Source organism: Phalacrocorax aristotelis, chromosome 4 (genome assembly GCF_949628215.1).
Source record: "Phalacrocorax aristotelis chromosome 4, bGulAri2.1, whole genome shotgun sequence".
Lineage (NCBI taxonomy): Eukaryota > Metazoa > Chordata > Aves > Suliformes > Phalacrocoracidae > Phalacrocorax > Phalacrocorax aristotelis.
Window position 1 is genome coordinate 27,417,913 of NC_134279.1, and position 27,669 is coordinate 27,445,581.

At 44.2% G+C, this 27,669-nt stretch overlaps 2 protein-coding genes across 4 annotated transcripts in view; one reads left to right on the forward strand and one right to left on the reverse strand.

The window, feature by feature from the left end:
• ARHGEF38 (Rho guanine nucleotide exchange factor 38) overlaps nucleotides 1-7,905 on the reverse strand; it is a 40,104-nt gene extending 32,199 nt beyond the window's left edge. Inside the window, exon 1 of the mRNA XM_075090727.1 lies at nucleotides 7,535-7,905. Coding sequence (XP_074946828.1) covers nucleotides 7,535-7,730 — 196 coding nt within the window. The 5' untranslated portion in view covers nucleotides 7,731-7,905. The remainder of the gene's footprint in view (nucleotides 1-7,534) is intronic.
• Nucleotides 7,906-17,560: 9,655 nt separating this feature from the next.
• Nucleotides 17,561-27,669, forward strand: part of PPA2 (inorganic pyrophosphatase 2) — a 38,480-nt gene continuing 28,371 nt past the window's right edge. For 2 of the 3 annotated variants that reach the window (XM_075090729.1, XM_075090728.1), the window contains exons 1-3: nucleotides 17,561-17,777; nucleotides 19,522-19,586; nucleotides 21,267-21,311. In XM_075090729.1, coding sequence (XP_074946830.1) covers nucleotides 17,636-17,777; nucleotides 19,522-19,586; nucleotides 21,267-21,311 — 252 coding nt within the window. In that variant the 5' untranslated portion in view covers nucleotides 17,561-17,635. The remainder of the gene's footprint in view (nucleotides 17,778-19,521; nucleotides 19,587-21,266; nucleotides 21,312-27,669) is intronic. The other variant, XM_075090730.1, reaches the window with a different exon arrangement.

Below are 27,669 nucleotides of genomic sequence, written 5' to 3' on the forward strand. Positions count from 1 at the left end.
TTTCTAATACTGGTGGCAGGGGAGGGCATTATATGAGCAAAATAAAGCCACTGTATCCCGCTCCAGGCTTGAAGTCGCAGTCCCTCGAGAGGCTGTTCTTTCAGTTTATGTCATTAGATGGCCCTGATCAAATCTAATTCTTGAATTATGTCAGGGCTCATCTATTATCCTTATTGCATGATAGATAATAATGCCAGGAAAGAAAACTATTCTCAACAGGAAAAAATAACCGTGAGAAATATCAGGTAGGTGCTGTTTCCTTATAGAAAACATGTTTTTTGATAAATGTATCCTTTTGTTAAAAATAAGATAATTTTCCATTTTCACTCAGTATGTTCACTTTTTCATTTCGGGCATGCCTGTCTCTATAGAATGCAACAGCAAGATCCTGAAGTGATCGTTACAGCCAAAACCTGTGATTTCATGTTCCGGTGATTGCTTTTGACCAGTTTGAGAACATTAGTAGCTTGCTGAAATCCTTGTGGAGTAAGTGAAAGTTTAATGAATGCACAAACAGCAAGTGCACATCTGGAATATAAGCAGACTCATTTCTACCTGGTAACGTGTACCATCCCCAGAACGATTCAAGAGAGAGGATTAGCAGAAAAAGACATTGCTGAGGATTAACTGTTACAGTAAGAATTTGGCTTGTTCATCCTTGGAGATACCATGTTTAGAAGAAAGAAAAAACTGCCTGTTGAATGGTTTATTAGAGAGCTATGTCTTAACACCTGTTTACGAAAAGGTAACTGGTACTTCCAGCAGGAATAAAATGTAAAGTAGAAGGGAGCGTTTGCAGTTGTTGCTTTGCGATGTCAGTTATGTGCAGGCGTTGCCTTTCTGGAGGACTTTGCTTTGGAGAGGAAGGCAATGACTTGGGTTTTCCAGCTGTGTATTGAAGTACATGGCTCTAGTTGCACAAAACAAGAGGTTCACTATGTGATGACATGGACAAAGCAGCCACACATCTTACAAAAAACAGTGTCCTCCAAGTGTGAAGTCTAAAAACATACCCCAGAGGGAGACGTCAAGCAACATAGTGAGAGCACGGAGGAACACAGCCTGCAATATGCAAATGCAGCAGCTTTCTTCTAGGCCCGGGGGTATATTGGGGGATCCATAGCAAGCGACCAGAGGAGCAGCCAGAGCAGGTTTGCAAGACCTATGCATGCAAATTTCCCTGCTCTCCCACCTAAAGAGTGAGCAACTCCAAGAGGTCTGCTCTTGCCATCCTTCCTCCCAGGTAAGGTGCTCAGGTTGGATATTACATTTGCCCGCGGGGACAGGACCCAGGTTTCTCTCTGTCTAATGCTTTCCATCTGGAAGTGAAGGTACTGGCACAGAATATAGCAACAAGTACAGTGATGTCGGTACATGGAGTGAGTAACGGGTCTTTTCATTACTTAGGCAGCATTTGGAGGACACCAAAGGAACGCAAGTTCTGCACTTGTGCCGTGGAGATACAGGGTTTTTGCCTGGCACAAGGGAGAAGTGAAGGCATGAGTTATCAAGGTATAACAAACAAATTACAGCATTACTGTGTTTGTACATGTGAAACCTGAGTCTCACACCACCCTAGATAATTCCTCTGTGAAAGCAAGTCCTCAGATAGCCTATACCCTCAGATAACCTAGTGATTACACCAATCAGCTGGATTTGGGAATGAAATGCAGGTGGCCAAGTTCAGAGACCACTCCTATGGCAGCTTTCTTCTTCCCCCTCTTATCTCCCTTGCACCAGGGCCCTGGCTTTGCCCCTTCACACCCCTGCCTCTGCTGTGGGTGCTGGGAAGGCTGCAGGACACAGGGACACCAGGATCCTTGGAAGTGAAGGAGCCTGAAATGGGGCAAGCAGTGGGAAAGGATGGAGTGTCCCACTGCGTGTGGGAGAAATGCATCACATGAGCTAGCACACAAGGTGTTTTACTCCAGATCCCCCTCCCCTTGTGAGGGACCACTTCATAGGGGTGTCGTTACAGTTTTGCATGAGAGTTATCACAGTGCAACAATATGGCGCAAACATAGTGCTGAACTCTGAGTTGGGCATTGATATAAAAAACGATTGGGAGAGGGTTGTGGAAAACACCTTTTTTTCCTTTTACTCACAGACATACGTAACAGCAGCATTGTTCAGGAGCAGGTTTGTTGCCCACAGGCTGCGAGCTACACATGCAAAAAGCCTCTTCTCTGAACACAGGACGAGAACACCGCAGGACCAGAATGACCTTGCACCAGTCTTCCCGGGCAACAGGTTCACTCATAAAATCTGCATCAGAGGCTTCCTTGCAATTAGGTCATTCAATCTTTGATCATTTTTCTGTTCCATAAGGTACAGAAAATATTTACATTCAACATGCAAGTTCTTTCTTCAATTCCTTGACAGCAGACCGCTTTAATTATATGTGTGCTGACAGGACTACAGAGAGATCCCATGTGACCACAGTGAAAGGGAAGAAAGCTTATCATCAGGTGACAGAAGAATGCCCTTATTGTTAGCGCCAATACTTACAAATAAAGCTTGCCAGTGTGTCATACACTGGCATAAATATACCACTCCTGTGGCATTGAGCTAATATGTTAATAAAGTAGGAACTGAGGAAGGGCTGCATCTGAACCGATTCCCCCGGGACACATGCACCTCAAGATCTGGCACGGATTAGCTCTACAAACTGTGAGCTCTGTGACCCACAACACAAAGCATCCCAATTAATAAGACGTTTGCTAATATGCTCAGGGAGGGATCCGTAAACCTGCTTGGGTCCCAGTCTTCACTCCCTTACCCTGGCTGCTGTTTTTAGTTATGCTGCAGTAGCTCTTAAGAGTCCTAAGCCACACGGCAGGACTTGATTGTGCTAAGTGCTGTGCAAACACAGCAGCACAAAATGGATTCTGCTCAGAAAAGATGAGCTCACTTCCCAGCCTGGCTGCTGCTGCAGTAAGTTCAAGGAGTAACTCCAGCTTTGTTGCAGTGCAAGTTAACAGAATTAGATCCTCTGAGCTTAGATTTGCATGGGAGAAAATAAAAGTGTTTGTTAGATTGTGACTTCTCGGCACAGGGCACAGGGGGGTATTTTTATCAAGCCATCTACTGCACTTCAGGAAATAATCTGGACTTTTGCTCCTTACTGTACTTCAGCAAACCAGCCACTCCAAAGATCAATACATTTTGCAGTGAAATAGGATATCACCTGCATTGTAGTCCACAGAAAGTTAATCAGTGAGTATAGCGCAAAGCAAATAAGGAACTGGGGAGAGGCGCAATAGGATCTTTGCTCCTGGCGGGAGGTGCGGAGAAGCTGTGTGCCTGGGCAGCCCATGCAGGAAGAAGCGGTGTGCTGTGCAGGCAGGGAGGAGGATGGGATGGAGGAAGGTACCTTGCTTGTCACGGACCAAAGGGGGATGAGTTGCCTCTGACTGGGCTTTTGTATACCAAGGGGTAGCAGCTTTCCAAGAATCTGTATGATTTCGCAGCTTTCTGTGTCATTTCTGGTGTTGGTTATTTCTCATAACTATATCAGACACAGGCAAAACATGAAATTTGGGGTTCAGATACAAGCGCTGAGGCAATATATTGTGGTAGCTGTGTGATTTGAATCACTGTGTCTATTACAGGTTTGTCACTGATGTATTTTAAATTGAAGCATGTGCAAATAACTTAACAGCGCAGTTGACCCATTCACAGCTAAAGTTATAATTTGTACTAGATTTGTAAGACAAGGAGTATTTTGGAAGCATGTATTGTCTCGCTGAACACTGCAAATGTGATCTCTGATTCCTTCTGGAAACCCACCATTTTGTATAGCTCATTTTTCACACCAAACACAAGTTTGGTATGTGATTATGAACAAAACCAACAATCTGTCCAAAACCTAACAGACAGTGAACTATGTTTTAATTTCCTTTTCATGGTCTGCTTTTTTTGGTTGACAACATCTATCCCCATGATACATTGTACCTTCATCTGTGCTGATCCTGCAAACATTTATGAGCCAATAACTACATCAAGCAAATTCCTCTTACTGAAATACACAGGTACTCACAGAATGGTAGCCTTAGGTTAACTCACAGACTGACCCAACATTAATGCAACACATAGATATTAATATCATTACTTTTACAGCTGCTACTGATGGATTTTCACTCTAGAAAAAGAGACCAACTCCTACCTGATAAACGGCTATGGATAATACATTTGAAAACAGATCTGCTAAATACCATGTTGTGCCACTGCTTAAGGATAGTAGCAAGTTCTTCGTTCCTTTTGGAAGGGCATGTGTGCAGGATTTTCTAGTGAACACAGAGCAGAGCACTCCACAGAAATATCACTGGAGCTGTGTCTTAGCTCTTGTAATAATTTATTTCTGCATCCGCCACAAATACTAGTGAATATATCTTCCTTAACCCCATTCTTCCCTCTTTAGAAAAGTGATGCTTCTATCCAGTTGATGGAGAACTTATGGGAGAAAAATATATATATATGGCTTGATCACGGTACTTCTGGACTTATCCAAGAATGCAGCTACAACCTGAGTTCTGGATGACTGCATGGTTGTTTCAGGAGCCTGACATTTGATAGCAATCCCTTATTTCCCCCTGTCTAAAATGGGGCTGCAGGCATTTGGTTATCTCACAGGATGAGTTGAAATAGATGCACTAGTGCTTGCCAAGCTCTTTCAGAATATAATGGTTGCTTTGCACCTTGTTTCCTTTTTAAAAAGAGTAAAGCTTGGAGGTGTTGCATGGGCATTCACACCAGATAAGGTATTGAATAGATGTGTCTAGTATAATAATTAACAATGAAAATGCTTTCCTGTGTTTTTAATGAATCCTTAATTTTAAAGTGAAAAACACCTGCAGAGGTTTGCACCTTTGACAATGCTATTGTGCTCATGTTTGTAGACTTACAGAGCAAACCACCTTGATTACCCTTGGAGATCTGGGTGGTACACTCCCTTTCTCACTCTTTATAGAAAACATTTTGGATTCTGTGTAAAACAACAAAACTTAAGAGAAATCCAAGGGCAGAAACCGAATTATCAGGAGTTTTCATGCCTGACTGCTTGCTTACTTGCTTTTGGTTTTTTTATTTGCTGGTTTATAGGCTTTTATTTGGGGACCTATATTTCTAGCACACTGAGCTGCACTTTGACCATCTACTTCAGAGCTGCTGGAAATGGCTGGCAGGGCAACAGCCTGGTTTCTACTCAGGGAACCACATAAAGCAAGCAGAGGACTGGAAGGGTGCTTGAGGGATGTCTCGCCCATGCCTCACCTTGCACAAATGTGCTGCAATGCTGATGTAGGCAGTGTGGCATAAAGACAGCTTGGTCCCTGTGCTCTGCCTAGATTGCCTACCACTAGCAGAGATGGGGGTCCTGCAGCCTCTCTTGACTTCCCAGTCCCGCTCACAGGGGATTCGCTTCTGCAGGGTTTGCTCCTGTCTCACACATCCTTGTCCGTGTACTAACCACAGTTCTGCAGACTGTCTGTTAGAAAACATATTAACAGGGGACTATAGAAGGCAGGGGCAACTAAACACAGAGCTTTTCTTCCAATTCAGATAGGAAGCAAGTGCAGACTATTACCATTTGTATCTTTTTGCAAAGCATTTACCATTCTAGGGTGATCAGAGAGTGATCACCTGGTGATACACAACAGACCATTCATGTCACCAACAGATCAGTTGGATTTTCTTACCAAGAATGGAGAACTCAAAAGCTTTGTGCCAACAAAACCATTTCCCTCACCTTGGAGTAAGCTGCTTCGCATCCAAGCACTAGTGAGAAAAATGAGAACACAAAGGTGTACAATGATAGCACATCATCAGCGCTGGCAGTTAACACATTAGGTCTGGGATCCGTGATCATTATCCGATCCAGGCACATCTAGCTCACCAAAATTTGATCCAGATCAGGCCTTGGCACACAGCCATTTCTTTCTCTTGAGACTGTAAATACACTTCATAGGAATTTCTACCAACTTTGTATTTTCACTCTGAGGACAGGCAACTTCTAATCCCATATAAAGCCTGCAGGTACCTTGTTAACCCATCACCACATTTCTTGAACAAATGTGAGCAAGAAGAGTGAGCCGATACCAGGCTAGTGCTTTGCAATAGGTGGCCCTGGCAGTCTCAGCCAGCGACAGGAGCCATAAAGCTGGATCTACCACCTCTGCAGACTGCTGCCATAAACATAATCTCATGCTCTGCGTGATTACCTATGCTTCCCCGCCTCCTTTGCTCCTGATTTTAAACAGGAGATGCTCGTGGCATGAATACACCTGACACAGGACAGAAAGATTTCATGCTTTTTGCTGGATACCACTCTGATAACCTCAACCTCACCTGGGCAACCCCCTTCATGGGTAAAAAACTGCTGTTCTGGTGGGACGTGTACCAGGAGCTTGCCTGCCCAGCCATAGCAATCCATGCTTGTTCCCTGAAAAACCCCCGCCAGATCCCTGCAGTGTGTGCCTGAATTAACTGGTAATTTTTCATCTTCTCATTGATTAACTATCATGAGGAGGGAACAGCATAATCGATGAACCGCTCTGGTTTTTTCAGTGTATGCAGCCCCCATAGAAATCCTATTATTTTCAGGTTTATTATTTTATGTTCTGCTTTTATTGTCTCTCTGAAGTATTGCTACTTCCTAATTAAGTGCATCAAAACCATAATATAGCAACCCAAAGTATTTTATTTCACTGTAAAGGATTATTGCCACAAGAGTGACTGTCACTAGGCAGTTATATCACTATTAGTAATACACATTTATATTATGATAATACTCAAACCCCGTATTTGTGATGAGACCCTGTTGCTCAAGACCCTGGAAACCCAAAGAAATTAATAAGTTTGTGTTCCAGAGCACACCCAGAAATAGCCATACATATTCTTCATGCTTTTCCTCAATTTCTGGCATCTCATTTAATTTTTGATTGACAGACTCAATACTTATATAATTTGCCAATTTCTGGTCCAGATGCAAACCGATTATTTGAAAAGAAACCCCCTCCATAATGATGTAATTTGAATCAGCGTATCCATCAAAACATGTATTTGGACGCATTTCAGTTCAGGCTCGTACAATCTGAGCAACAGGTAACTGAAGGAGAAAACTGCCCTTGAAGCTTCTAATTGGTTAACATATACCCCACTTGATAGGACAACCAAAGACAGACAGGATGGAGACGACATATTTTCACATGACTGTTTGCGTTGCAAATGTGTTCTGGTGATGAACGAGAAAGATCCTCGTTGCATACGCATTTTGCGGGAACGCAACGAATCCTTCCATTACCTTTTGCATCCTGTCTTCGTGACATTATTTAGAAAAATTAGGAGAAGCATTTCACACCCTGGAAGCGGGGGGCAAGGGTGGGGGGGTGCAATTTCTTGCTCCAACTGTGAGTGTGTGGGAGCAGAGACTGCCATTCCCTTCTTTATCTCAAGGCTGCAGCCAGGAGGGTGTTGAGATACCACCCCAGCCCAGAGCATCCCTAGCACCAGAGCACCAAGCAAGCTTTCCCAGTACCTTGTAATTTCTGGCTGTACTCTGTCCTGTCAGACTGACTCCTCCTTAGAGTGCCATGGTCCCCGCTGGCGGCAGTGCTCTCCACCACAGGCTCCGTCCTCCTCCTCTCCCCCATGTACAGCTTGCTCCTCAGGAGGGCCAAATTCCTCCTCCTGCCCCCCACGCCTTCCTTCCCTGGGCAGTCCGTGCTCGCCATGGCCAGCCTTGCTTGGTGGTGCTGCTGGTGGCAGGGGGGTTTTTAGGTTTTAGGTTTTAGCTAGGTTTTTAGGGAGGTGAACTCACTGCCTAGGTGAAGGCTGATTCCTTTGGGCTTGGTTTTGGAGCAGGTCTCCCCAGGCTCCGCAGGGCCCGGGCTCAGCCCTGCCACCTGTGCCGGAGCGGCTCCACCCCCGGGAAGCTGCCGCCCCAGGCAGCGTTTGCATTCACCTGCCTTATGTGCAAGCACGCCCGGCGGGGCCGGCTTCAGGGCCAGCCCCAAAAACGCAGCCATGCACAGCCTGCTCTCCCTGCTTTGGGGCACACTCCTCGCCCTGCCTCGGGGCCGTGGGAAGCGGAGTCGCATCCTCCCAGCTTTGCCTGGGCTGCCCCTGCCGTGTGCAGCAGGGAGATGCCCGACTGTGGCAGGGCATGGCCACGCTTCCATCACACGCCTTCCCTCTCCCTACGGCTGGGGCAGTGGGGAAGCAGAGAGCAAGGCAAACATGAACGGGAGGCCAGCCACCCCCTTGACCCTTGCTCATTCTCCTTCCCCGGGGCTAGTGCCCAACCTGCAGCCTGGTCAGGACCCCAACTCCTAAAGTATCAAAATGCATCTGCCAGGCTCCTGACCCCACTGAGAGGTGTAGCCTTTAGGCTGGAAACTCCTGATCTAAAAGTTTAAAGGGAGACTGATCCCCCAGGACAAGGAAGAAAAGAGCTGGGAGGGATGTGAAAACCCCTCCAGGAGGTAGGAAGCAGCGTGGACCTGGTGCTTGTCTCAAGCCAGGCTGTGTCCTGTCCTGCTTTACACTGCGCACAGAAGTGACACAAAAGCCTGCCCGCAGACGCTGTCGTAACAAATCACCGTGCTCCGATGGCGGAGGAAGTGGACAACAAAACACCTGCTCGTAATACCTCTGGATTGGCCCCTGGAAGAGATCTTATTATCCTGTCTGTTAGCAATGGCCTCTGGCACACAGGCACTGTCTAGTGATCCTCCATAGCACCGGTCTAATCAAGCTCATGTTAAAACAGCAGGAGCTGCTGGCATCTAAGCTTGGACCGGACTTATCCTGGGAAGAGCCCCAACAGCCATCAGTAGCAATCACTGCCGCTGCTGTGATACCCACCCCCTGCGGCCCTGGCTGCCCTAGGAAATGCCTGGTGGGAGCCCTGCCGTGCAGCCTAATCGGTGTCAGTCTCACGCACACTCATTGCCACAGCATCTGCCGGGGGACACAACTAATGTCCCTCTGACAAATGCTGGCAGAGCATATTGCTTTAGCATTGCCACACCGTGTCCCTGAAGGACTGTGTAGTAAAGAACAAGCGGGGATGCAACATAGTAGTGTATCCTCGTTTCCAACTTTTATTTTTGTTTAAGAAGCTGGTCCTGCCGTGCAACCTCCTGATCAAAGCCCCTTGTTTCTACCCAGCAGTGAAAGGAAAAGGTTATGAAACTGTTAAGCAATTTGCTACGTCAAGTCGCAGCACCATGCCAGTGCTGCACAAAGTGTCCAGCCCAAACACGCAGCCTGGCAGAGGAATAAAGCTGTGAGGGGGCTACTGGGAAGACTTTGTGCTTGTGCAGAGAAGTCACATATTACGTAGGCAATTCATGTGTTACATCTCACCTCCTCTTTGATATTCCCTAAGAAACTCTTTGTTTTGCAAGTCAGACCACAAAAGTTCCTTGAAAGGCAGAGCAGTGGTGACAGTGGGGAGAGGCGTATGCAGGGACTAACCAGTGACACCCTTGTGACAAGTACCAGAGCCCCAGCAACAAGTAAACAGATTAAGGTGGGAGTTGAGGGAAATCAACCACCCCATTTTGTTACACTGGGGACTTCCTGAGGGAATATTTTTTTCTGAAGCAATGGCTTGGCAGTCAGCAAGGGTGGTAAAACTGGTTTAAACAGTCACCACCCTGACTGCCCCCCTCCCCCAGATAATTTCGTTCCCACTTTTGCTGCAGGGTGTAAACACCCACATTTGAGACGTGATGGAGGAACTGATCTGGCCAAGAGCTCCCTCCCCCCTTTCCCCTGGGCTATTTTCCATCTGGAACTGTGCTCCGGTTTAGTTCATCACCCAGCTACGCAAGCAGTTGTGGCAGCATGAGGCAGGGGATGATGCAGGGGCACATGCGAGCAGCTGGGGGTAGGGCTGACAGTTGCTTAAGCCAGCATTGCTCTGAGAAGGTATTTCCCCCAGCCAGTATCTTATGGCGTCAGGCTTTTCAGAAGACACAGGTCCCATCATTTATATGAGATTCCATTATATTTATTTAAATTAAGATAGCTTGGGAGAGAACTGGGGAATATATTTTGGCTGGGTGGAGGTGGAAGAACAAACTTTATAAAATTCTTGGCTTTGTAGGCTCTCTGCCACATATGCAGAGTTACAGCCAAGATAGGATATAATAAAGTTTGTTCAGGTATTTATTACGACAGCAATCTACCCACATGCAAAAGTTGTCTTCCTCTTCCTCCTCAGCTCAGTCGCAAGGGTGTGAAAAGGTATGCGTTTATTCAGCAAGGGAACAGTTGCAAGGAAAGCCGTTTGTGGTCTGCTGCTGCCTTTGTGCTTGCCATCGTTTATCTGGCTTCGGCCAGCAGCACTATTTCTGAGGCAGCCAGGAGCCCAGAGCTAGCTTACACCACAGTTTGGAAATGTAGATGAGTACTTTCTGTAACCTCAAAATATCTCCTCTGCGCCACTCAGCATGGAAAAGGCTGAAAATAGCATGTCTCCAAATGCATTCAGGGCCAGGGGCTTCCCTATCCCCTCTGGATGGATAAACCCCTTTCCAGGTTTATCCATCGTCACATTAAATCCAATGATTCTTTTACACCAATGGGCTGTGCCGGTGCTGTCAGTAGGAGGAATATATAAAAACAGTCAGATGTGTATTTGAGCAAGAAACCCCTATAAACTCTTTATTACTGTTTACTATACTTTACCTGGTCTATAACAAAATGCCACAGAAAGCACAGTCAGAACGCATGTGAAGTACTCGGCTTCAGCTGCCACTCGCAATAGTATGAGCAACCCTCTCTCAATTTCCAAATTATCCCTGCTCCCTTCTGGCTCCAGTAACATCTGATGGTCAAGCAGTATCAAAGCCACTGATCTGTAAGGCAAGAGGGAATATTTGGCATCTACACAGACAAAATGCTCTTTTTACAATTAATGTGAAAATCTCTTTAACCACTGTATGCTGTGCTCATCTAATTCTCCTCAGCAAACTGGAATCCAGTTGATGCGAGCACTCACATAGGAGTTATTTGCTCAGAAGCCACCCTGCTTATGAGACAGAACAGGTGCTGGTGTCAACATGCAAAATATTGGCATTGTGTTCCCAAGCAACTGTATTAGACACATATAAGAGCCTATTGTTGCACAGTAAATGCTAACCTTTATCTCGGTCCTGAGCCATAAACGAACTGGGAGCGCCATCAAGACTGATGGCCATTAAGTAAGCAAACAGTTATTTGTTTTCTTGTAATACCTCACAGCTGTTAGAGAAGATTTCTTTATAACTTAGTATCGCAGAGCATATATGAAAAATGCTGGTGCGGGTTGACTACCATGCCCGTTCTCTTTGGTTGGAGATACAGACCACTGATGGAGTCCTGCGGCAATAACACCAGACTGCCATTTTCAAGTTTGTTCACTGCAATGGCCAGCACAGCCATCAAGCAAAAAGAGGGTCTCAATACACGGCTGCAGAGTGACTTCAGCAGCCAGCACAAATTTTGCCCACATAAAGAGATTACACTCGACAGGCAGTGGAGGAACAGAAAGGTACTGTGGTACTGCTGCAGAAAGCTGTCCTACCCTCCTCACAGGTGAAGCGTGACAGCAAAGAGCGTAGACGTCTCTGTGGCTCCCCGCCTCTGTACAAGGAAGCCTAGGTGTGTATAAAAGCAAGCCCGTATCTCTTGTCACTCTGCCTGTATGCACAAATCATAGCAAAGATGTTTTCAGAGGGACAAAAAGTTGAGGCTTTGATAAGAGCACTCACACTTAAGGCCCACTGAGGACTTTGAGCACTGGGAAGTTGCTAGTACCTACACCCTACCTGTTTGCAGCTATACTGGTAAGATAAGAACAGAGTGATGGGTGAGGATAAAAGCAATAAAAAGGGAAGGCTTAAGGACAGGTAAAACTGGAGTCTACACATTGATTTTTTCACAATGAATGAATCAAAATTACTTTGAAATATACATAGAAAAAAAACTTCAAACACCTCTCAATAGTACAAAAAGAGAAAAAAGCCTGTCTCGTAGGTGAAAAGTTTAGTGTGGCAGCGTTGCCTTCACTCTTACTGTTGATCATGCCAAACCGGTGATTCCTGTAGAGAAACAGGTCTTTAGAAGTAGGTGCACAGCGATAATTTCTTTTACCCCTGTCGATGTGTTTCTCGTCTAAATATTTGTAGGAGAAATTAATAAAGCAGCTGCCTGCCAGGGCTCAGGCTAGGCTGTGGATACTTTTCAGATGGGAAGGCTCAACCTATCAGGCTAAGCAATCCATCTCCTCCGACTGCTGCGATGCTTTCTTACTCTGAACAAAGACTCTGCCCTAGTTTACACATACAAAAGGCTGACACATTTTATGCCTACGGAGAGGGACCTGGCTCTCAAACAAAACACCTGCCGGAGAGGAGAGGGGATGCTGAGAGAAGGGTCAGCAGGGCTTGAATTGTCCTCACAGCGCCAGTGGATCTGTCACTGTCCAGCTGGGGCTTTGTGTCAGCCTGTGAAACAGGCTCCGGGCCGGGCCAGCTCCCAAAGGTGCACATCGAAGGGCAGTGCTGCTTTGAAAGGGCTACAAGGTGCAGAGGAGAGGGGAACTCACTCAGGAACCCAGCAGCCCTTTGATTTCTTCAGGGTTACAGCCATGCAGTTATTTTCTAAGGAAAATAACCTGACCGTGTTGATCAAGTAGATGGCACTGTGTTATCAAAGCTAATGAGGAAAGACAAGCAAGCGAGCGAGGCACAGATACAAGGACAGGAAGATGAATCTTCATTATTGTTATGTTTCGATGTAAAATAGAGGGGTGTAGAAATTACCAAAGATGAAATATTTTCTGTGGGATTCTCTGAGAACCTTATGTCTGGCAATTCACAAATCAAGAGGGGAATGGAGCCTAGAAAAGACTATCATGAGCAATAGGTGAGGTTTTCCTTCTAGGTCCCAATTTCAAATGGTTATAGATTTGCAGCTTTGCACTAAAACTTCATGTTTCCAGGCAGCATTTTTATAGCTGAACTGGAACCTTTTTTCTCTCTTTTTGTGTATATGCACGTATGTGAAAGGATGAATGAAAGAATGAACAGGAACAAAGACTATTTGTTGATTTCTGTTTTGTGATGGGGAAGTTGCTTTGGAGTAACAAAAATAAGACTCTTCAAAAAAAACTAATTTCCAGTTCATACTCACAAACAAGTTTTGGTGGGAGTTATGGTAGGCTGACAATCCTTGGCTCATGGGGCTTAAAATGAACTCAGTACAGACGCCCAAGGGGGAAGAAGTGGGCATACCCTACGAAGCTTGACTCAGCCACAGTGCCCTGGTCTCTTGATTGGCAAGTCACTTTCTAGGCAGAGGTCCAGAGAAGTTAATCTGGCAAGTGAAAATCCTAACATACATTACGGGGAGCCTAACAAAAAACACAGTTAAAGACAAAACTAACAGCTCAGAGAAACAATTTATTCAGAAAAAAAAAAGGGTGTAAACTTGACACTTTCCTAATCATGGTAGTGAATATTATGAGTAAACATGAATTTTGCATAAATACAGAGGATCAGCCTTTTTAAAGCAACAGGCTTACTGAAGTGAGTTCACCGCCACAAAAAAGGGTTCACAATCTAACCCAAGGTACTTAGTTTCTTTGGGATAGGAGCCTCTGTCTTTATTCACATTGAGATGGAAAGTAGCATGACCCGATAAACTTAATTCTAGTTACTGAAATACACTATTTGTTCCTTTTAGTTAGATGATGTACTCTTTTGCTGCCATCAAGCATTTGTCAGCATGTGAAATGAAAATACATGTGTGAGCAGGCTGTGTGTAGACATCCTCTCCCAAATTCAGCTGTGCCAGTGAAAGAGATTACTGGTTCCAACAACTCATCCTCCTCCTCCTGCTGCAGACTGCCAGTGCAAAGATCTGCAGGAGTTGTTCATGCTTCTTAACTTGCTTCGGTTGAAAAGCCGCCTGACTAATTCAGCCCACGTCCCTAAATTAAACGGCCACAGCTAGCCTTGCTCGGCTTGGTCTGAACTAGGGAGCACTGATACGAGCTGATCCATCAGCACCTTGCTGAGATGGTTGCAGCCGAATGAGCGAGCGCTGGCAAGCAAGTGCAGGCAGTGACCTGTTCCACTGAGGCAGCTGGACGGGGGGACAGCTGTCCATGACTGCTGGCCTTCTGCACAAAGGTAGCAGCAGAATAGAAGGCTGGCAGGCATTGATTCCCTCAGATTAATGGTCTTCTAAGCCATGGAGATAGAAGTTATATTATAGCAAATGTTAACGATAATGATGTGATCACCAGTCAAGAGCAAATGCACTGAAATAGCACATAGTGGTACTAATGAAATTCTTCAAAGCCTTATTAGCTGAAAAGATGAAAATGATTTTCATTCAGGAGGAAAGGAAAGTTTTTTAAAAATTATAATATAGATAATGTTTTCTGCATTTAATTTGCACAGGCTTTTCATGGGCAAAACATTCATTTTGTGTGTGTGTGTGTAAATACATACAAAATAAATGTAAATGTACACTGCAGATTACAAACTTTTAAAGTAAGGATGTCCTTCAGGCTTAGGTGATTATACTGCTGCTGAGTTTTTGCTATACTCCAGTGGCATTCTGCTGGAATGAGATTCACCCCTGTGCAGAGGGCAAACATAAAACCTAAGCACCATGTAAGCCCTACTTAAGTCTTAAGGACCTGGTTCTAATTCCACTGAAATAAATAGCATTATTTTCATGGTCTTTCAGTGGGAGCTGTTTCAAGGTCAATAGAAGGGATCAGTCCTATACGTGCCTTTTGCTGGCCCAGTTGAAATGGTACTTGAAGGAGCTGTGTCTAAAATGCTTGGGAATAAAAAGAGGTGAAATAATACCTTGGTAGTAAAAGCCTTGTTATTCTGGAGAAGTTGCTTAAGGTAGCTACTGGAACCAAAACATTCATTTGCTTCAAAGTTTGAAGAATGTTGGGTGAATTCATCCTAACCAGGAAGCTGGTCTTAACCAAATCTGACTTGAGAAGTACTGTGCGTACTTCTGCCATATTCTGTGTAATGTAATGCATAATACTGAGAAGTACAGTAAAATCTATTTAGAGCTTTATTATTATTATAATTCTTATTTCTGCAGTACTAAGAGAATTTAGGGTACCTGAGAGCACTAAAACATCATGTTCTCTGCTCTGGCAGCATTACCAGGGTTTCTGTGCATTCTGCTGCTGCTGCATCATCTACTCCTGCTAGGTAAAAAGATGGCATCTATTTAAGCATCTAAAAAGTGCCTGCCCAGAAACTCTTTTATATTTCATAAATTCCAAGTGTTTCACAGCTGATTTCCCATTACAGACGAGAAATCTGTAGATAAGTCCACGTTCACAACACAAGGCAATGGAGAATCTTGCACTCAGACTTTCTGCATCTTGCAGGAACTCCTGGCCACAGCAGTGTTTTTCACTTTCCAGCTTATACAGGGAAATAAATATATATTAGACTCTTTCTAGAATAACCTTCAGGAAAATAAATATTTTGGACTTTCTAGAATAACCTTATACTCAACTGCCAATTTTGCAAGTGTAAAAATACTCTGTGTGTGTTCAGTAAGTGATTTTCAAAGGCTCTGACCTTCCATAAATGAAATCCAGATTTCTCAGAGCTTAGCAGAGGTGGAAGGCTAGGCCTATGGCACCTGTTTGTTTTCAGCCTGGCCTGCTTCAGCAGCCTGCTAACTCAAAGAAAGCACATAATAGATGCTCTTATAATAGAAAAAAAAATTTCTCTACTCTTTAAATTATTATTCCACATGAAAAATAGATTATTTGCCCCCTTGACAAACTTAAAAAATGAAGAACTTCAAGTAGAGACTGTACATGAAGAGTTTCACCCGCTCATGTCCAGTTGAAGAGGTCACTCCCGAAAACCTTTTGTTTGGTGAACTCAGTGAAGAAAGACGCCAGCCTCTCTGGTGAAACACCAACTACTATTTTGCAGCTTCTGCAGAGGTGGGTCGTGGGCCTGCAAAACAGCCTCTCTCTTCTCCTGGAGATGCCTGCTGTGACAAATATAGCAAGCAGTGGCATAAAATAGAGGAGACCATAGCAGTTTTTTTCCCCAGAGCATTTATTGTAATGGAAAATCCACACAGTAGAATGTAGGTCCCTCCAAGACCCAGAGTAGCAAAGAACACATTTCAGAGGAGTACATGGGGAAACAGTGACTGAGGCCATCAGGAAAATACCCCGCTCTGGTGTAAAATAATGCTGGGTCATTACTGCACACACGAACAGACAATCCTGATGCTTTTGAAGTCCTGTCTACCAAACAGCAGAAGGGGCAAATAAAGGGAAGAAGTTAAATACTGTTTAAATCTGATGGAAGAGATTGACTTAGCCTTTCTGCTGGGAAAAAAAAAAAATCCCTATAACATTTAAAACACTGTGTAAAATAATCAGGGTGACGTGGAGTTATCCTGCAGAAATCTTTCAGGGTAATTCAAATCAGAGTTAAAATTCATAGCTAGTATTGACCACCTTTATAGGTGAATACAGAAGACGATTGGCTTGGGATTCGAGTGACAACGGCAACGAAAGTTGTTCTGCCTCAGTTTCTCCACCAATAAAATGCAAATAGCGGTATCCACCCCTTTTTGGGAATTTTTGAAAGATCCATGGATAAGAAGCACTACTCCAAGAACTACCACCCCTATCAACGGATGAAATTAATCTGAAATCCTCCTCAAGGATCAATGGAAAGAGAATTCAAAGGCATCACATCATATGTAGGGGTAATACGTTTTAAAAACAGCACAACCGGAATACTGATAAGAATATAAGTAGCACTAGGGTTCAATACAAAAACACATCTACCATTGGGAACACATGCAAACAGCTCACCTATAAGTGGCGCAGACACAGACCAGCTTGGGCAACACAAAACTGCACGTGTCAAGAAGAAACAAATGCTTCCCTCCCTAGGGGGAGGCAGGGTAGGGTCTTCACACCGATGTGGGCCTCAGGTAAGGATAGCAGCCCTGCCACCATCACCCCTAATTTTGTAACCAGACCTTTGGCAGCACTGGTGGCCCAAAAGCACCTCAGCATGACTACGGCTGGGGTACCACCAGCCCAGGCACAGCTGGCTCCCACTGCAGAATGCCTGCTACCTCAGGTGGGGTTTTTTGATCATTTTACATTGGCAGAGCCCTCCCTTGAGACTAGGCCTGTGCAGGCACCCTACAGCCTCCTTCTTCCTCTGAGGTGCTGACCCCGGCCTCAACAGGAGGAAGCAGCCACCTCCCGGGGCCCGCAGGGAAAACGGGCCAAACCCTGGGCCCCGCGGCAGCCGTGCCGTGAGGAGAAATCTCCTCCACACACCCGCCTTTTCCGCGGGGCAAGACCGCCATTTTGGGCCTCCGGGGGCGAACGGCCGTGCCGTCCCGGTCCTCAGGCGGCAGCCGTGCCCGGCGCCAGGCGGCGGCTCTCTCCCCTCGCCGGTGCGGCGGCAGGGGATAGGGAGCAGCCCCCGGCGCCCAGCAGCGCCTTTCGCCGCCGTGCGAGATTTCTCGGCGGGGCAGGCGCGGAGCGGCGCAAGCCCGGCGGCCGCAGGAAGGGGAGGGAAAGCAGGGCAGAGCGGGCGGCGCCATCATGCGCGCTCCGCCGGGGCTGCTGCGGCTGCTGGCGGCGCGGGGGTGGGGGCGGCCGCCGCGCCGCTGCCTCGGCGGCATGGCCCGCTACGGCACGGAGCAGCGGGGGCGGCCCAACTCTCCCGATTACCGCCTCTACTTTAGTAAGTAGCAGCTCCCGGGCTCGATGAACCTCTGCTACTCCGCCTCGGGGGGTGGGCGCTGGTTCCCCGCTCCCGCCGAGGCCCCTAAGCCTACCCCCTCACCGCCGCAGGGGTGTCGTTCTGTGTGGAGAACGAGGGGATTTCATGGTAGACACGGTTTTGGAGGGGGTGCTGGGCCTGTTCAGCCCCGGGGACTAGTGTGGGCAGCACAGCCGTGCCCTTCCCAAGCCACGCGAAGGCCCCTGGAGGGTGAAGATGATTTGGGGGCGGCGGGGGTGAAGCGCTGCCGCGGTGCGGTGTGGTGGCAGCCTGGGCGCAAAGGTCGCGGGGTGCTCTAGGGCCCCAAGGACAGCCTTGGCCACGGGAGCTTCGCCTCGCCACGCCTCGCCACCTCTGGGGTGCGACAGCCCAGTGGGAGCATGGCCTGGCCCCTGTGATCTCCCTCCCGAAGCGTCACGGTGAGAGGAGGCTGGCATCCAAACCATGGCGCTGCAGCCCCGAGGGGCCTGCCGGGCCAGCAGCAGCGAGCAGCACCGGGAGGGCATGGGCAGCACTCCGGGAGGCTTCTCCGAACCCAGCGAGAGCTGGGGGTGTGCAGTCTCAGTATTACGCATTTTAGTAACAGTGCTGTCTATTTGTATGGGCTTCTTTAGCAACGGTTTTGTACGTTTTTGGTCCATTGACTTACAAGCAGTTCATTCTGACGTCTGCTGATGTGAGAGAAGCGGAGGCGTCGGGTACCCTGTCGGCAGTAGCCTGCCAGGATTCCCTTGTGCTCAGTCCCAAGGGGGCTGCCAGCGCAAGAGGTCATCTAGAGAAAGTCAGTTTAGTTAGTGGGAATAAGCAGCCTACCACTAACTTTGTTTTATCTGGGAAGCTTCCAGGAGTTGCGAAAACAACTGCCATGTAGTCCTCGTTGTCGAGGTGGTCAAAGTACAGTCCAAGGCTAAATGAAGTCCCTTGTCTGCTTTTTCCTTCACTGTGAATAGGGGTGCTAGCAGAGGAGAAACTCCTTGAAATTTGGTGTTAGCACCGTATATTGTTGTTGATGCTTCTCTTTTGATGCAGTACTTGGGCTTTTAGTATGTTGAAAAGTTTGCGAGTAGTTTGGAAAGCTTAAGCGCTCACTCCACAGTGGGAGTAAGGTGGAAACGCACACTGGGCCCAGTTAAGTTAGTGTCAATTTCTGCTGTTTTTGAGGTGTGGTGTTTCGTTTCTAGGGCATTTATCCAATCCCTCACTTATTCTCTTGGTCAGACTTCAGCCTACTATGTTGGGGGGTTTTCTTTCTGCGGTCATGAAACTCGGTGTATTATAAATACAGTGAAGTCACAAGGGCAGCATTGCTAGACACCCAGATGAATTCACTGATCACTAATGGAAATGAGGTTCCCTTGGTATTTGTTTCTTCATTAATGGTTGTGTATTGCTGAAGAGAAGAAGAAAAGGAAATCAAAGGATCTTCTCATCTTTACATAGCTTGTATTGCCAGGTAATCAGAAGAGAAGTGTGCTATTGAATACTAAAGCAATAATTTTGATTTTAAAGAATCTTCGTCAAAGAATCAAATTCCTTGTCCTGCATGTACATTATTTTTTAGTCCTTGGAATTAAACTTCAGAAAAGTTAAACTGCTGTGTAATTGTGGCATATCGTACATTTTTGTAATGTATAATAGTTAGCAATACCAACACCTTATAGCATATCTTTAGATTTGTAATACTACTTTTTTGTTTGTTTTTCAGAGAATGCAGATGGTAAATATATTTCCCCATTTCATGACATTCCACTGTTTGCTGGATCTAGAGAGGTATGTATTTATGCCTTGAAACACAATTTATTTCAAAATAATAACAATTTTACTGGTATTCTTTAGGTAAAAATGCCATTTGTAGAAACATTTTTTTTTAAAGCAATTAACAGACAAATATATACCACCAGAAAGGACCTTTCTGACCCAGGCTGATGCATTACATAATACAGGCATCATAACTCTGCCGGATTTTCTCTGCTGAGTTCAGTAACTTGCAGTGAAACATAATGATTACTGTGTAGGCAAGCCTAGGTGTCTCTTTAAGTCTCCAAGTGATTGAGTGCGGGAGGAACCCTCACTGTACTTTGTTCTCTATGTTTAGGGTTTGTGTTTATGTGCTTTTGAATTAATTTTCTACTATTACTCTTTTTAAAGTGGCATTTTTCTACATTTGCAATTAAAAGTGTACATTTCCTTGCAGTAGGAGATGTACAGCACACACTTATGTAACTTAGGGTGTATTTCTTGAATTCCCAAAAGGATCATCATAATTGGAAGCCAACAATGATGCCCAAGAGAGAAGTGGTAATCGCACCTTTGGAGAATTACAAGGCGTGAGGTGCAGCTGAGCACTTTCACGTCTTGTTAGCCACACTCCCTGGAGTTTCATTATAGCAATAATGAAATGCCTGTTTTATGTGTCACCGGTGGGAACTGCCAGTCTTCGGTTTAGACTTAGGTTTGCTTGTTACACAAACAGTTTGGGAGGGTTTTGGCCGTTTTCTTGATTTGTTGCTGGGTCTCTATGGATGATCTGAATGGTGAGAAAGGTCAGCCGTTGTAACGTTTTCAGATAGAAACTTCTGAACTAATGAACCAATCTCTTGAATTATTTAAAATGAGAGATTAAAAATATGCATGAAACCTTTTTGATCAGCAGACCCTAAGTGTGCTAGTCAATGGACAAGGTAAGTCTCAGAGAGTTGTTACTAAGACAGTCTGTTCACTGGGTGCTGTTGCTGGAAAAGCAATGGGTGTTTTCATCACACATCCCCTCAGAGCCTTGCTGTCCCTGCCTATAGAGTTTAAGTTTTGGAAGGTGGATTATAGTATGTGATTTTTTTTCTGTAGATTAAACTATAGTACAGTGATGTCTGATCAATGTGGAGAGGCTTTCATTTTGGTGTGTGAGCAAGAACAGAGCATTCTGCAGAACATAGGGGCCTGAGGGGGGAACGAGAAAGGGAGTCATTGTGAAGGCCTCTCTTAATTTTGCCCTTTTTGGAAGAGGATGACGTAAGGAATTGTACATTATATTCTTTCCCTGCCCTGGTCTGAGCTTTGTGAACTTTATTTTATGATGGATAACTCTGGCGTTATTTTCCATACTGGTTTTGTTTGGTTTGTTTTTTTATCTTTTTCCACTGAACAGAAGGAGCACTCTATGTTCTTAGTCAGTTGAGGACAGGCCTAAATTACTGCTTAAATTTTTTAGTAGCTGGGAGAAAGTGGATTTGTTCTTGTACATTTTTTACCTTCCTCTGTTAACATCTGGAAGGTTATAATTTCATAGTGAAACAGGACTGAGTACTTACTTTTAAAAGTTATAGTTTAGGTCTTTATGCTCACAAAGGGATATTTGTTGCATTGAAAACTATGGTTGTCTGTATTTATGTGAATACAGTATTGGTCTCTAATGTTCTTTATACACTGCTTTACTTTGCTCTTTTCCTATAGGATAAAGAGATTCCTGCAAAGAGGTCCAAGACTACTGGAAGTGAGGTACCGCTAAGCCCTTTTTTTTTTTTTTTTCTTTAAACTGTTCCCTCTATTTCCTTCCCAACATTTCTTTGCTATTCTGCAAAGTGAATTTGCTCTCACTGAATATAGTTGACATAGCTTCAAATGCAAGTCTTTTAGGAAGAGAAAGCTTAAAAGGGTTTAATATTCTCCTCTTTGAATGGGCCAGAAATGTCAGCATTCTTTTATTCATCAAGATGTTCTCAAAGGCAAACACTTTTATACGACTCTTTGAAAGGTTTGTTATGACTATTGCAGCATAGAAACGTTATCTTTTTTGCTATTGCATTCAGAAACATTTGCAAAAAAACCCTCTGTTAATGAAATATTCATTATGCTCTCACTGTGCGTAATCTTCGGTGCATATACAAAACTCCAGAAATCCTAGGTATGTTGGGGAAGAAATTAGTTTTAGTATCTGCTTTTTAGAGCTGAGGATCTGTTGTTTTCTATGCTCATTTGAGAAGCCCAAGGAGAGAAAAATCCTGTCTGCTAATGGTTCAGTATTAACCAGCACTGAAGTTAAACCTAACAGAAGCCCAGAAAACCATGGAAGGTCTGCTGAGGCTTTTTCTGTGAAACAAGATTTGATTATGTGTCTTCTCAAAAATGTAGTATTTTTTGCAGTGCTTTCCCTGGCATAGGAGTAACTAAAAATTAGTGGAAGAAAGTGAAAGAAAAAAAAGAAACTATGCCGTAAAGCCATGATGTGCCTGTGTGTGTCTCTGTGTGTCGCAATCTTTATCTTCTCAATATCTGTTTGGCCAGTCTTACTGCAAAACTGTAACTACCCATCTGATGTGAAAGAACTGTCCTAACTAACTGGTTTCTCATAGTTTTGCAACTTGTGTGTGGTACACTGGTGGTTCTACTGTACACCAGTCCCCACGCAGTCCTGTACTATATCTCCTCTCCCTCTGACCTGTGATTCATTCAAGCTACAATGCTTAGGTGATGCTTTTTAGATTTTCTTTTGCTTGATGACCGTTTAAGTACTATTTAGGAGGTGTAGGATCGTGCCTGAATGACAAATTGTTGAGGAGAAAGAGTACGTACCAGTAGCCTTTTTCAAAAATCGTTGTCTTGCAACATGAATTCTTAATTACTGCTCTTGCTGGAAGTCAAGTATTCTGTTTCTTTCCTGCTTATGAATACTGTGACAATACCTGCGAGTTGCAAAAATGCAAACCTGTTCTATGCAGTGTCTTAAAACTGTTCAAAACTGCATTTGTCTGTGTAGTGGGAAGTGTGATAGCTTGCTGGAAACCATGTTTCTAGTACCTTTTTTCTGATCTCTGGATCAGCCTATGGAGCAGGGGAAAAAATGCTGGTGAGGCTGAGCAGCTCTTCCTTCTTGGGCCAGTGTGGGCTCCAGAGCTGCTTCACATCACTCCTGCTGTGAGAGAGCTCTGGACTGTGGTTTAATAGAACTATGGAAAATGAACAAAGGCAAACGTACGTCCCAGTCACTGTGGGATTCTGATGTGAGTAAGCAAATAAATGTGCAGGCTAACAGGCTTCCCAAACATGCTTGGTCTTTACTTAGATGGTGAAATGTGAGAATGCAAATAATTTAGAAAACCCTTTTTCATCGTCATCTTTGGGAGTTGGGGAGAAGAAAGAAAATAGAGGGATCTTTGTGTTCAGGAAAGCAGTTTTTTCTTACACTGGGCCCTTCAGCAGTGCTTCTCACTTTGGCCTGGTGAGAAATGCAACCCTGCATGCATGATTTTTAGGGAGAACATAGGTTAATCAGGGGATGAAGGGAAAATGAGGAATTTAATGCTATGTACTGATTTATAGAGACCTTTGAAGCACTGTACTCTTCGCTCTTGTCTAGGGAAGGCTGCTATTGATACCTGGTGTTCAGTTGATCCTTGCACTAAATTTGGCCAGAATTCAAAGGTGATAGTTCCGCTTGCCCTGGAAACACAGTGGCATCTCTAAAACTTGTGGCTTTAGGGTGGCAGTTATTTGTTACTCTCTATTTGTTAGTTAACTATTTGTTAACTGTTGTGTTAAATTATGCTGAGTTGGTGTTCATCAGGTGGCAGTTTAGCTATGGAAAATTACAATAATTATGCATGAGTCTCTTCAGTCTGTCTAATCTACTTTAAATTGTTCTTGGCATTCCTGATGCCAGAAAAGAAGGTCTCAAAATCCAGGAGTTTCAGCTTTCAGCATTCACGGGATGGGGGAATGGACGTTGTAAAAGCCTCTGTTACCTGCTCCGCAGTCTCAGTTTGTAGTTAAGGGAAATGCTATGGTGTTTCTGTATGATCTGTCCTCAGTAGTGCAGCCATTTCTTACACTGTTTAGACCTTCCCAAATCTCAATTAAATTTAGCTTTGCAATCACTGTTGGCAACGGATTGTTTTGCTTTCAGAAGGTTTTTTTGGTGGTTTGAAGACTAGAGAAGTTATTCTGAGGGAGAAACTATGCTGGAAGAAATCTTATTCAGCTTCAGACTCAAAATTATTACCAGCTTGCAGTCTGAACCTTTGCTTTGTCTTAAGCATTGCAAGCACTCAGGATCAGGATCCACTCCTGACCAAGTAAATCTCTGTGAAAGGTATCAAAAGTTCCTCATCTCTGGAAGAGTGGATGTTCCTACTGTGGTTACAGTCAAAACTGTCAGAGGCTGATTGTTGAATATGGTCTTCCGTGTCTAGCAGAAAGAAGGTTTGAAGAGGTCATAGTTTTCTTTTCAAGGCAAATGTGACATGTTGCTTCCCTGCTGCAGTGAAAGGGTTTCTAATCCACTTGTCATTATATGGCTTTGGTAAAGTATTCACATGTCATCTCATTCGGAGGACCCAGGTGTTCCTGAATACAAAGTTTTATTTAAAATGTTGGCCTTAGTAAGGAATCTGTCAAGGTACGTAGAGATTATAGTCTTCTAACTTGCAGACATCCACAAGAGCATTTGAAACAAAAAAAAAAATAGAAAGAAATAAGACAGCTTTTGTTTTGTTGAATCCTGTGGGTTGCACAGTGCTGGAATGCCCTTGTGGACTTCAGTTGAATTCCTTCTATCAGGCAAAAAGTTCTGATAAATTACCTAGACAGGTGGGATAGAAGGGGTCATCGGAGTAGTCGGGCAGTCTGAAGAGGTGATCTGGTAGAGGGCGTTGTGCTTGGAACAGTGTTCAAAACCAGTGTCAGAATTGTCTTAACAATAAAGGTGGTATGTTTCATAAGAAAGAAAAAGCTGTCATTATTCCCATGCAGTACAGGTACAGACTGTGTACTGTCTCTGTATTCTGTCTTAACTACAGCCTCTGTAACCTTCTTTGGTCACATTAGACATTTTTTCAGTATATGTAACCTGGGCTGTAGTGTGTCCGTTATGTGTGTTCAGGGATTTGTGTGTTCCAAATTTTAGATTATCAGTGAAGCTCTCATCCTGATGCTTGAACTTGCTTGACCTTTGTCTATGGACATGTCCAATAGCTGCAAGCCTTGCTTTGTGTTCTTGTAGATTAACAGATACTGAGAATAGAGGTAATCTTCAGTCAGTGGTCCCATTACAATCTACTGGAGTAAACTGGTTTAGTGAGAAAGTTAATCAGTGATTTGATCAAGCTTAACTTCAAACAAATGGCTCCTTAAGCTTGAGAAATTCAGTGTTTCATTTTTCGTTCATGTCATGGTTGTACACTGAACAGTTTTGCAGGTGACTGTGTCCAGTAGCTAGTTTATCAGGGAATATGTCTGACACCACTTTTGGGATACATGTGTGTAAAAATTTACGTAGTGTTTGTGATTCCCTTTTCACCATACTGTGAGGGAAGTACACTATGAAGAGGCTGCAGGCACTTTGCATTTATGCTGGGCGCTGTGTTCCTCTTTTGCTGTACGGCATGTTAATGTATATTGGAAAAGTTCCATTGACTTCTCATTTAGATGCAGTATATTTGGTCTCCAGATGTTGCTGGCATCTGGTTTGTTGTTTTCATTGGCAAATACCTTGCAGCAATGGCTACATTGGGAATGCTTATAACGTGGGTACTCATTTTATAAGCAAGCCCTGCTCTGTTTATTTATGGTTGTATTTCATGACAGTCCTTATTTTCCTTCTCCTTTTTTCTTTTTTTCCTTTTAAACATCATCCTTTGTTCACACTGCTGCTGGACTGCAGCTCATCTTTTTTGTTCTTGTTAGTCCTCAGGTGCATGCTGCCATGTTCAGTTGATGGCTGATGAAAATCCCTGCAAGACTGTGAATGAGCAGACAGAAGAGAAACGGAAATGATAGCTGCTTTTTCTTCTCTCTGTCTTGTGAGCTCAGAGCTTCTCAGTGAGGAAGGGTCAGTAGCCCCCAAATTCTGCCTCTAATGCTTTCAGATGTTGCTTTTTTGGGTTGTTTGTGGTGGTTTTTTCTTTTTTGTGAGCACTCTAAAAACGACTAAAGTAACTGTTAGCTTTAGCGTATCTCTTTCCCTTGTCACGCAACGGTGATGGTGAATGGCAGTCAGGCCTTAAAAAGTGGTGATGTTTGTCATTTTATGAAATTATACTGAGTTTCTGTTCCTCTCTTTATCTCTTGTTTTGTCGCTTTCCTTTCTCTGCATAGGTTGCTCCACTTCTGCTTCAAATTAGCTGAACCTTCAGAATTGAACATTAAGTGTTGCAACCCTTGGGCAAAATTGTACCTGTTCAAAACCCTCCCCTCAAATGCACCAGCTAAGGAACTTGGGAAGACAGGGAAAGAAAATATTTGAACAAGAAAGGGAAAGTTAGGTAAGGAAGAGTTGTTTCTGAGAAGGGTGTACGGGAGTCCAGAAGGGTAGACTGTAAAAATAGTGTCAGAAATGTGCTTAAATTTTTTTCCTTCCTGTAATATTCAGGTTTGTAATAACAAACCCCAATCAAAACAAGTTGTCTTCTGTAAGAATCTGTACAGCCGGAGCTAGCAATTATTTTGGCTGTCAGTCTTAGTGGAGAGATGCTGACTCACAGTTTACTCGGTACAACAGTCTGTATTTTTCTTGCTTTTCTCAACACTTGCTGTATGAACGTGTTGAAGTATATTTGTATATCTTTTATCTTTCTGTGGTTCTCTAATTTCAAAAATCAAAAACTGTTCTGGTTCTCTGTGAAAGAGATATTTTTGCTTGTCTCAGCAAAAATGATATCTTGGTACATTAAAAAGGATGTTCAACTGAAATGGAATGCAGTAAGTTGCCAAATCGTGTTAAAGAAAACACCCCAATAAAGCAAAAACTTATTTACATCCTGTGTGAGTTCCCATGTAGTGTACGTAGCGTGCAGTTCTTAGGAAGTAAAAGATGTAATTTAGACATACTGGTTGTTTCTTCCGATATAATTTTCTGCTTCCCACTACACAGACAAATGCACTTTTGACTTCCCTATGTTGAGTAAATGGACACCACCCCACCCTCCCCCCCAAATATCACCTCTTCAAGGTGTAATATAGCTTAAGTACAAATGTCTGTCTTGTGTTCACATTAACCCAAAGTCAAACAAGCTATGCAATACCCTGGGTTGAAAGTCCTTCTGGGCTCTGTTAGGTCACTTCCCCTAGCAGATGGGTTCTGTCACTTTTTCTGAAACTAGGAAACAGTTTCCTCCTCTTTTCTTGCATGCTGCAGGAGGCTGTCCTTCTGAAGAAACCATCAGCCAGCAGAGTTGGCATGAGGCTAGCCTGTAGGAACTACTCCATCTGGCCTGTTGTACAGTCTGCTGTCATAAATTGGAGTCCCTTCTACATTAGGCGCTTGCAGAGTTGGAGTAAGTCTGGACTGTAGCAAGCACCGATCTCATAGACAGACCAGTTGACTGCTGTCATACTAAGGCAATAGTTTTCATTTCATGAGATCTTTTCTTCTTTTTCTGTCATTGGAAGGTGTGTCAAATGGGCTGTTGAAAGTCTCACTATTGCTTGAGGGGGTCGAAGTGCTCACTTGGGGTTTGGTGAGGTGGAATTTTTTGTTTTACTGATTTAAAATAAAGATAAAAATACCAATTACCAGATGCGTTCACCGTCCAAAACTAACCACTGAATGGCATATGCAGATGGTAATCTGTGAAGGCAGGTGGTGTCTGACACTTGCATTACTGTTTGCAGCTGAGGCAGGGACGGTTTTGCAGCAAGAGATGGGGGAGAGCATTCAAGTGGTCAGAAGGAATAGGTGCTTGGTCTGAGAAAGTGATGGAAAAATTCCTGGGTGATATTTAGGCAGGGAGGGAAACAATATAGGAAAGAGGAAGAAGAAAACCCTAAAAAAATCAGAGGAGTATACTTCTCTCTTTCTATCTGTCAAACTATCTAGTATGTGCACTCCTTTCCACACCAGTGAATCCTGTCTCATCACTGT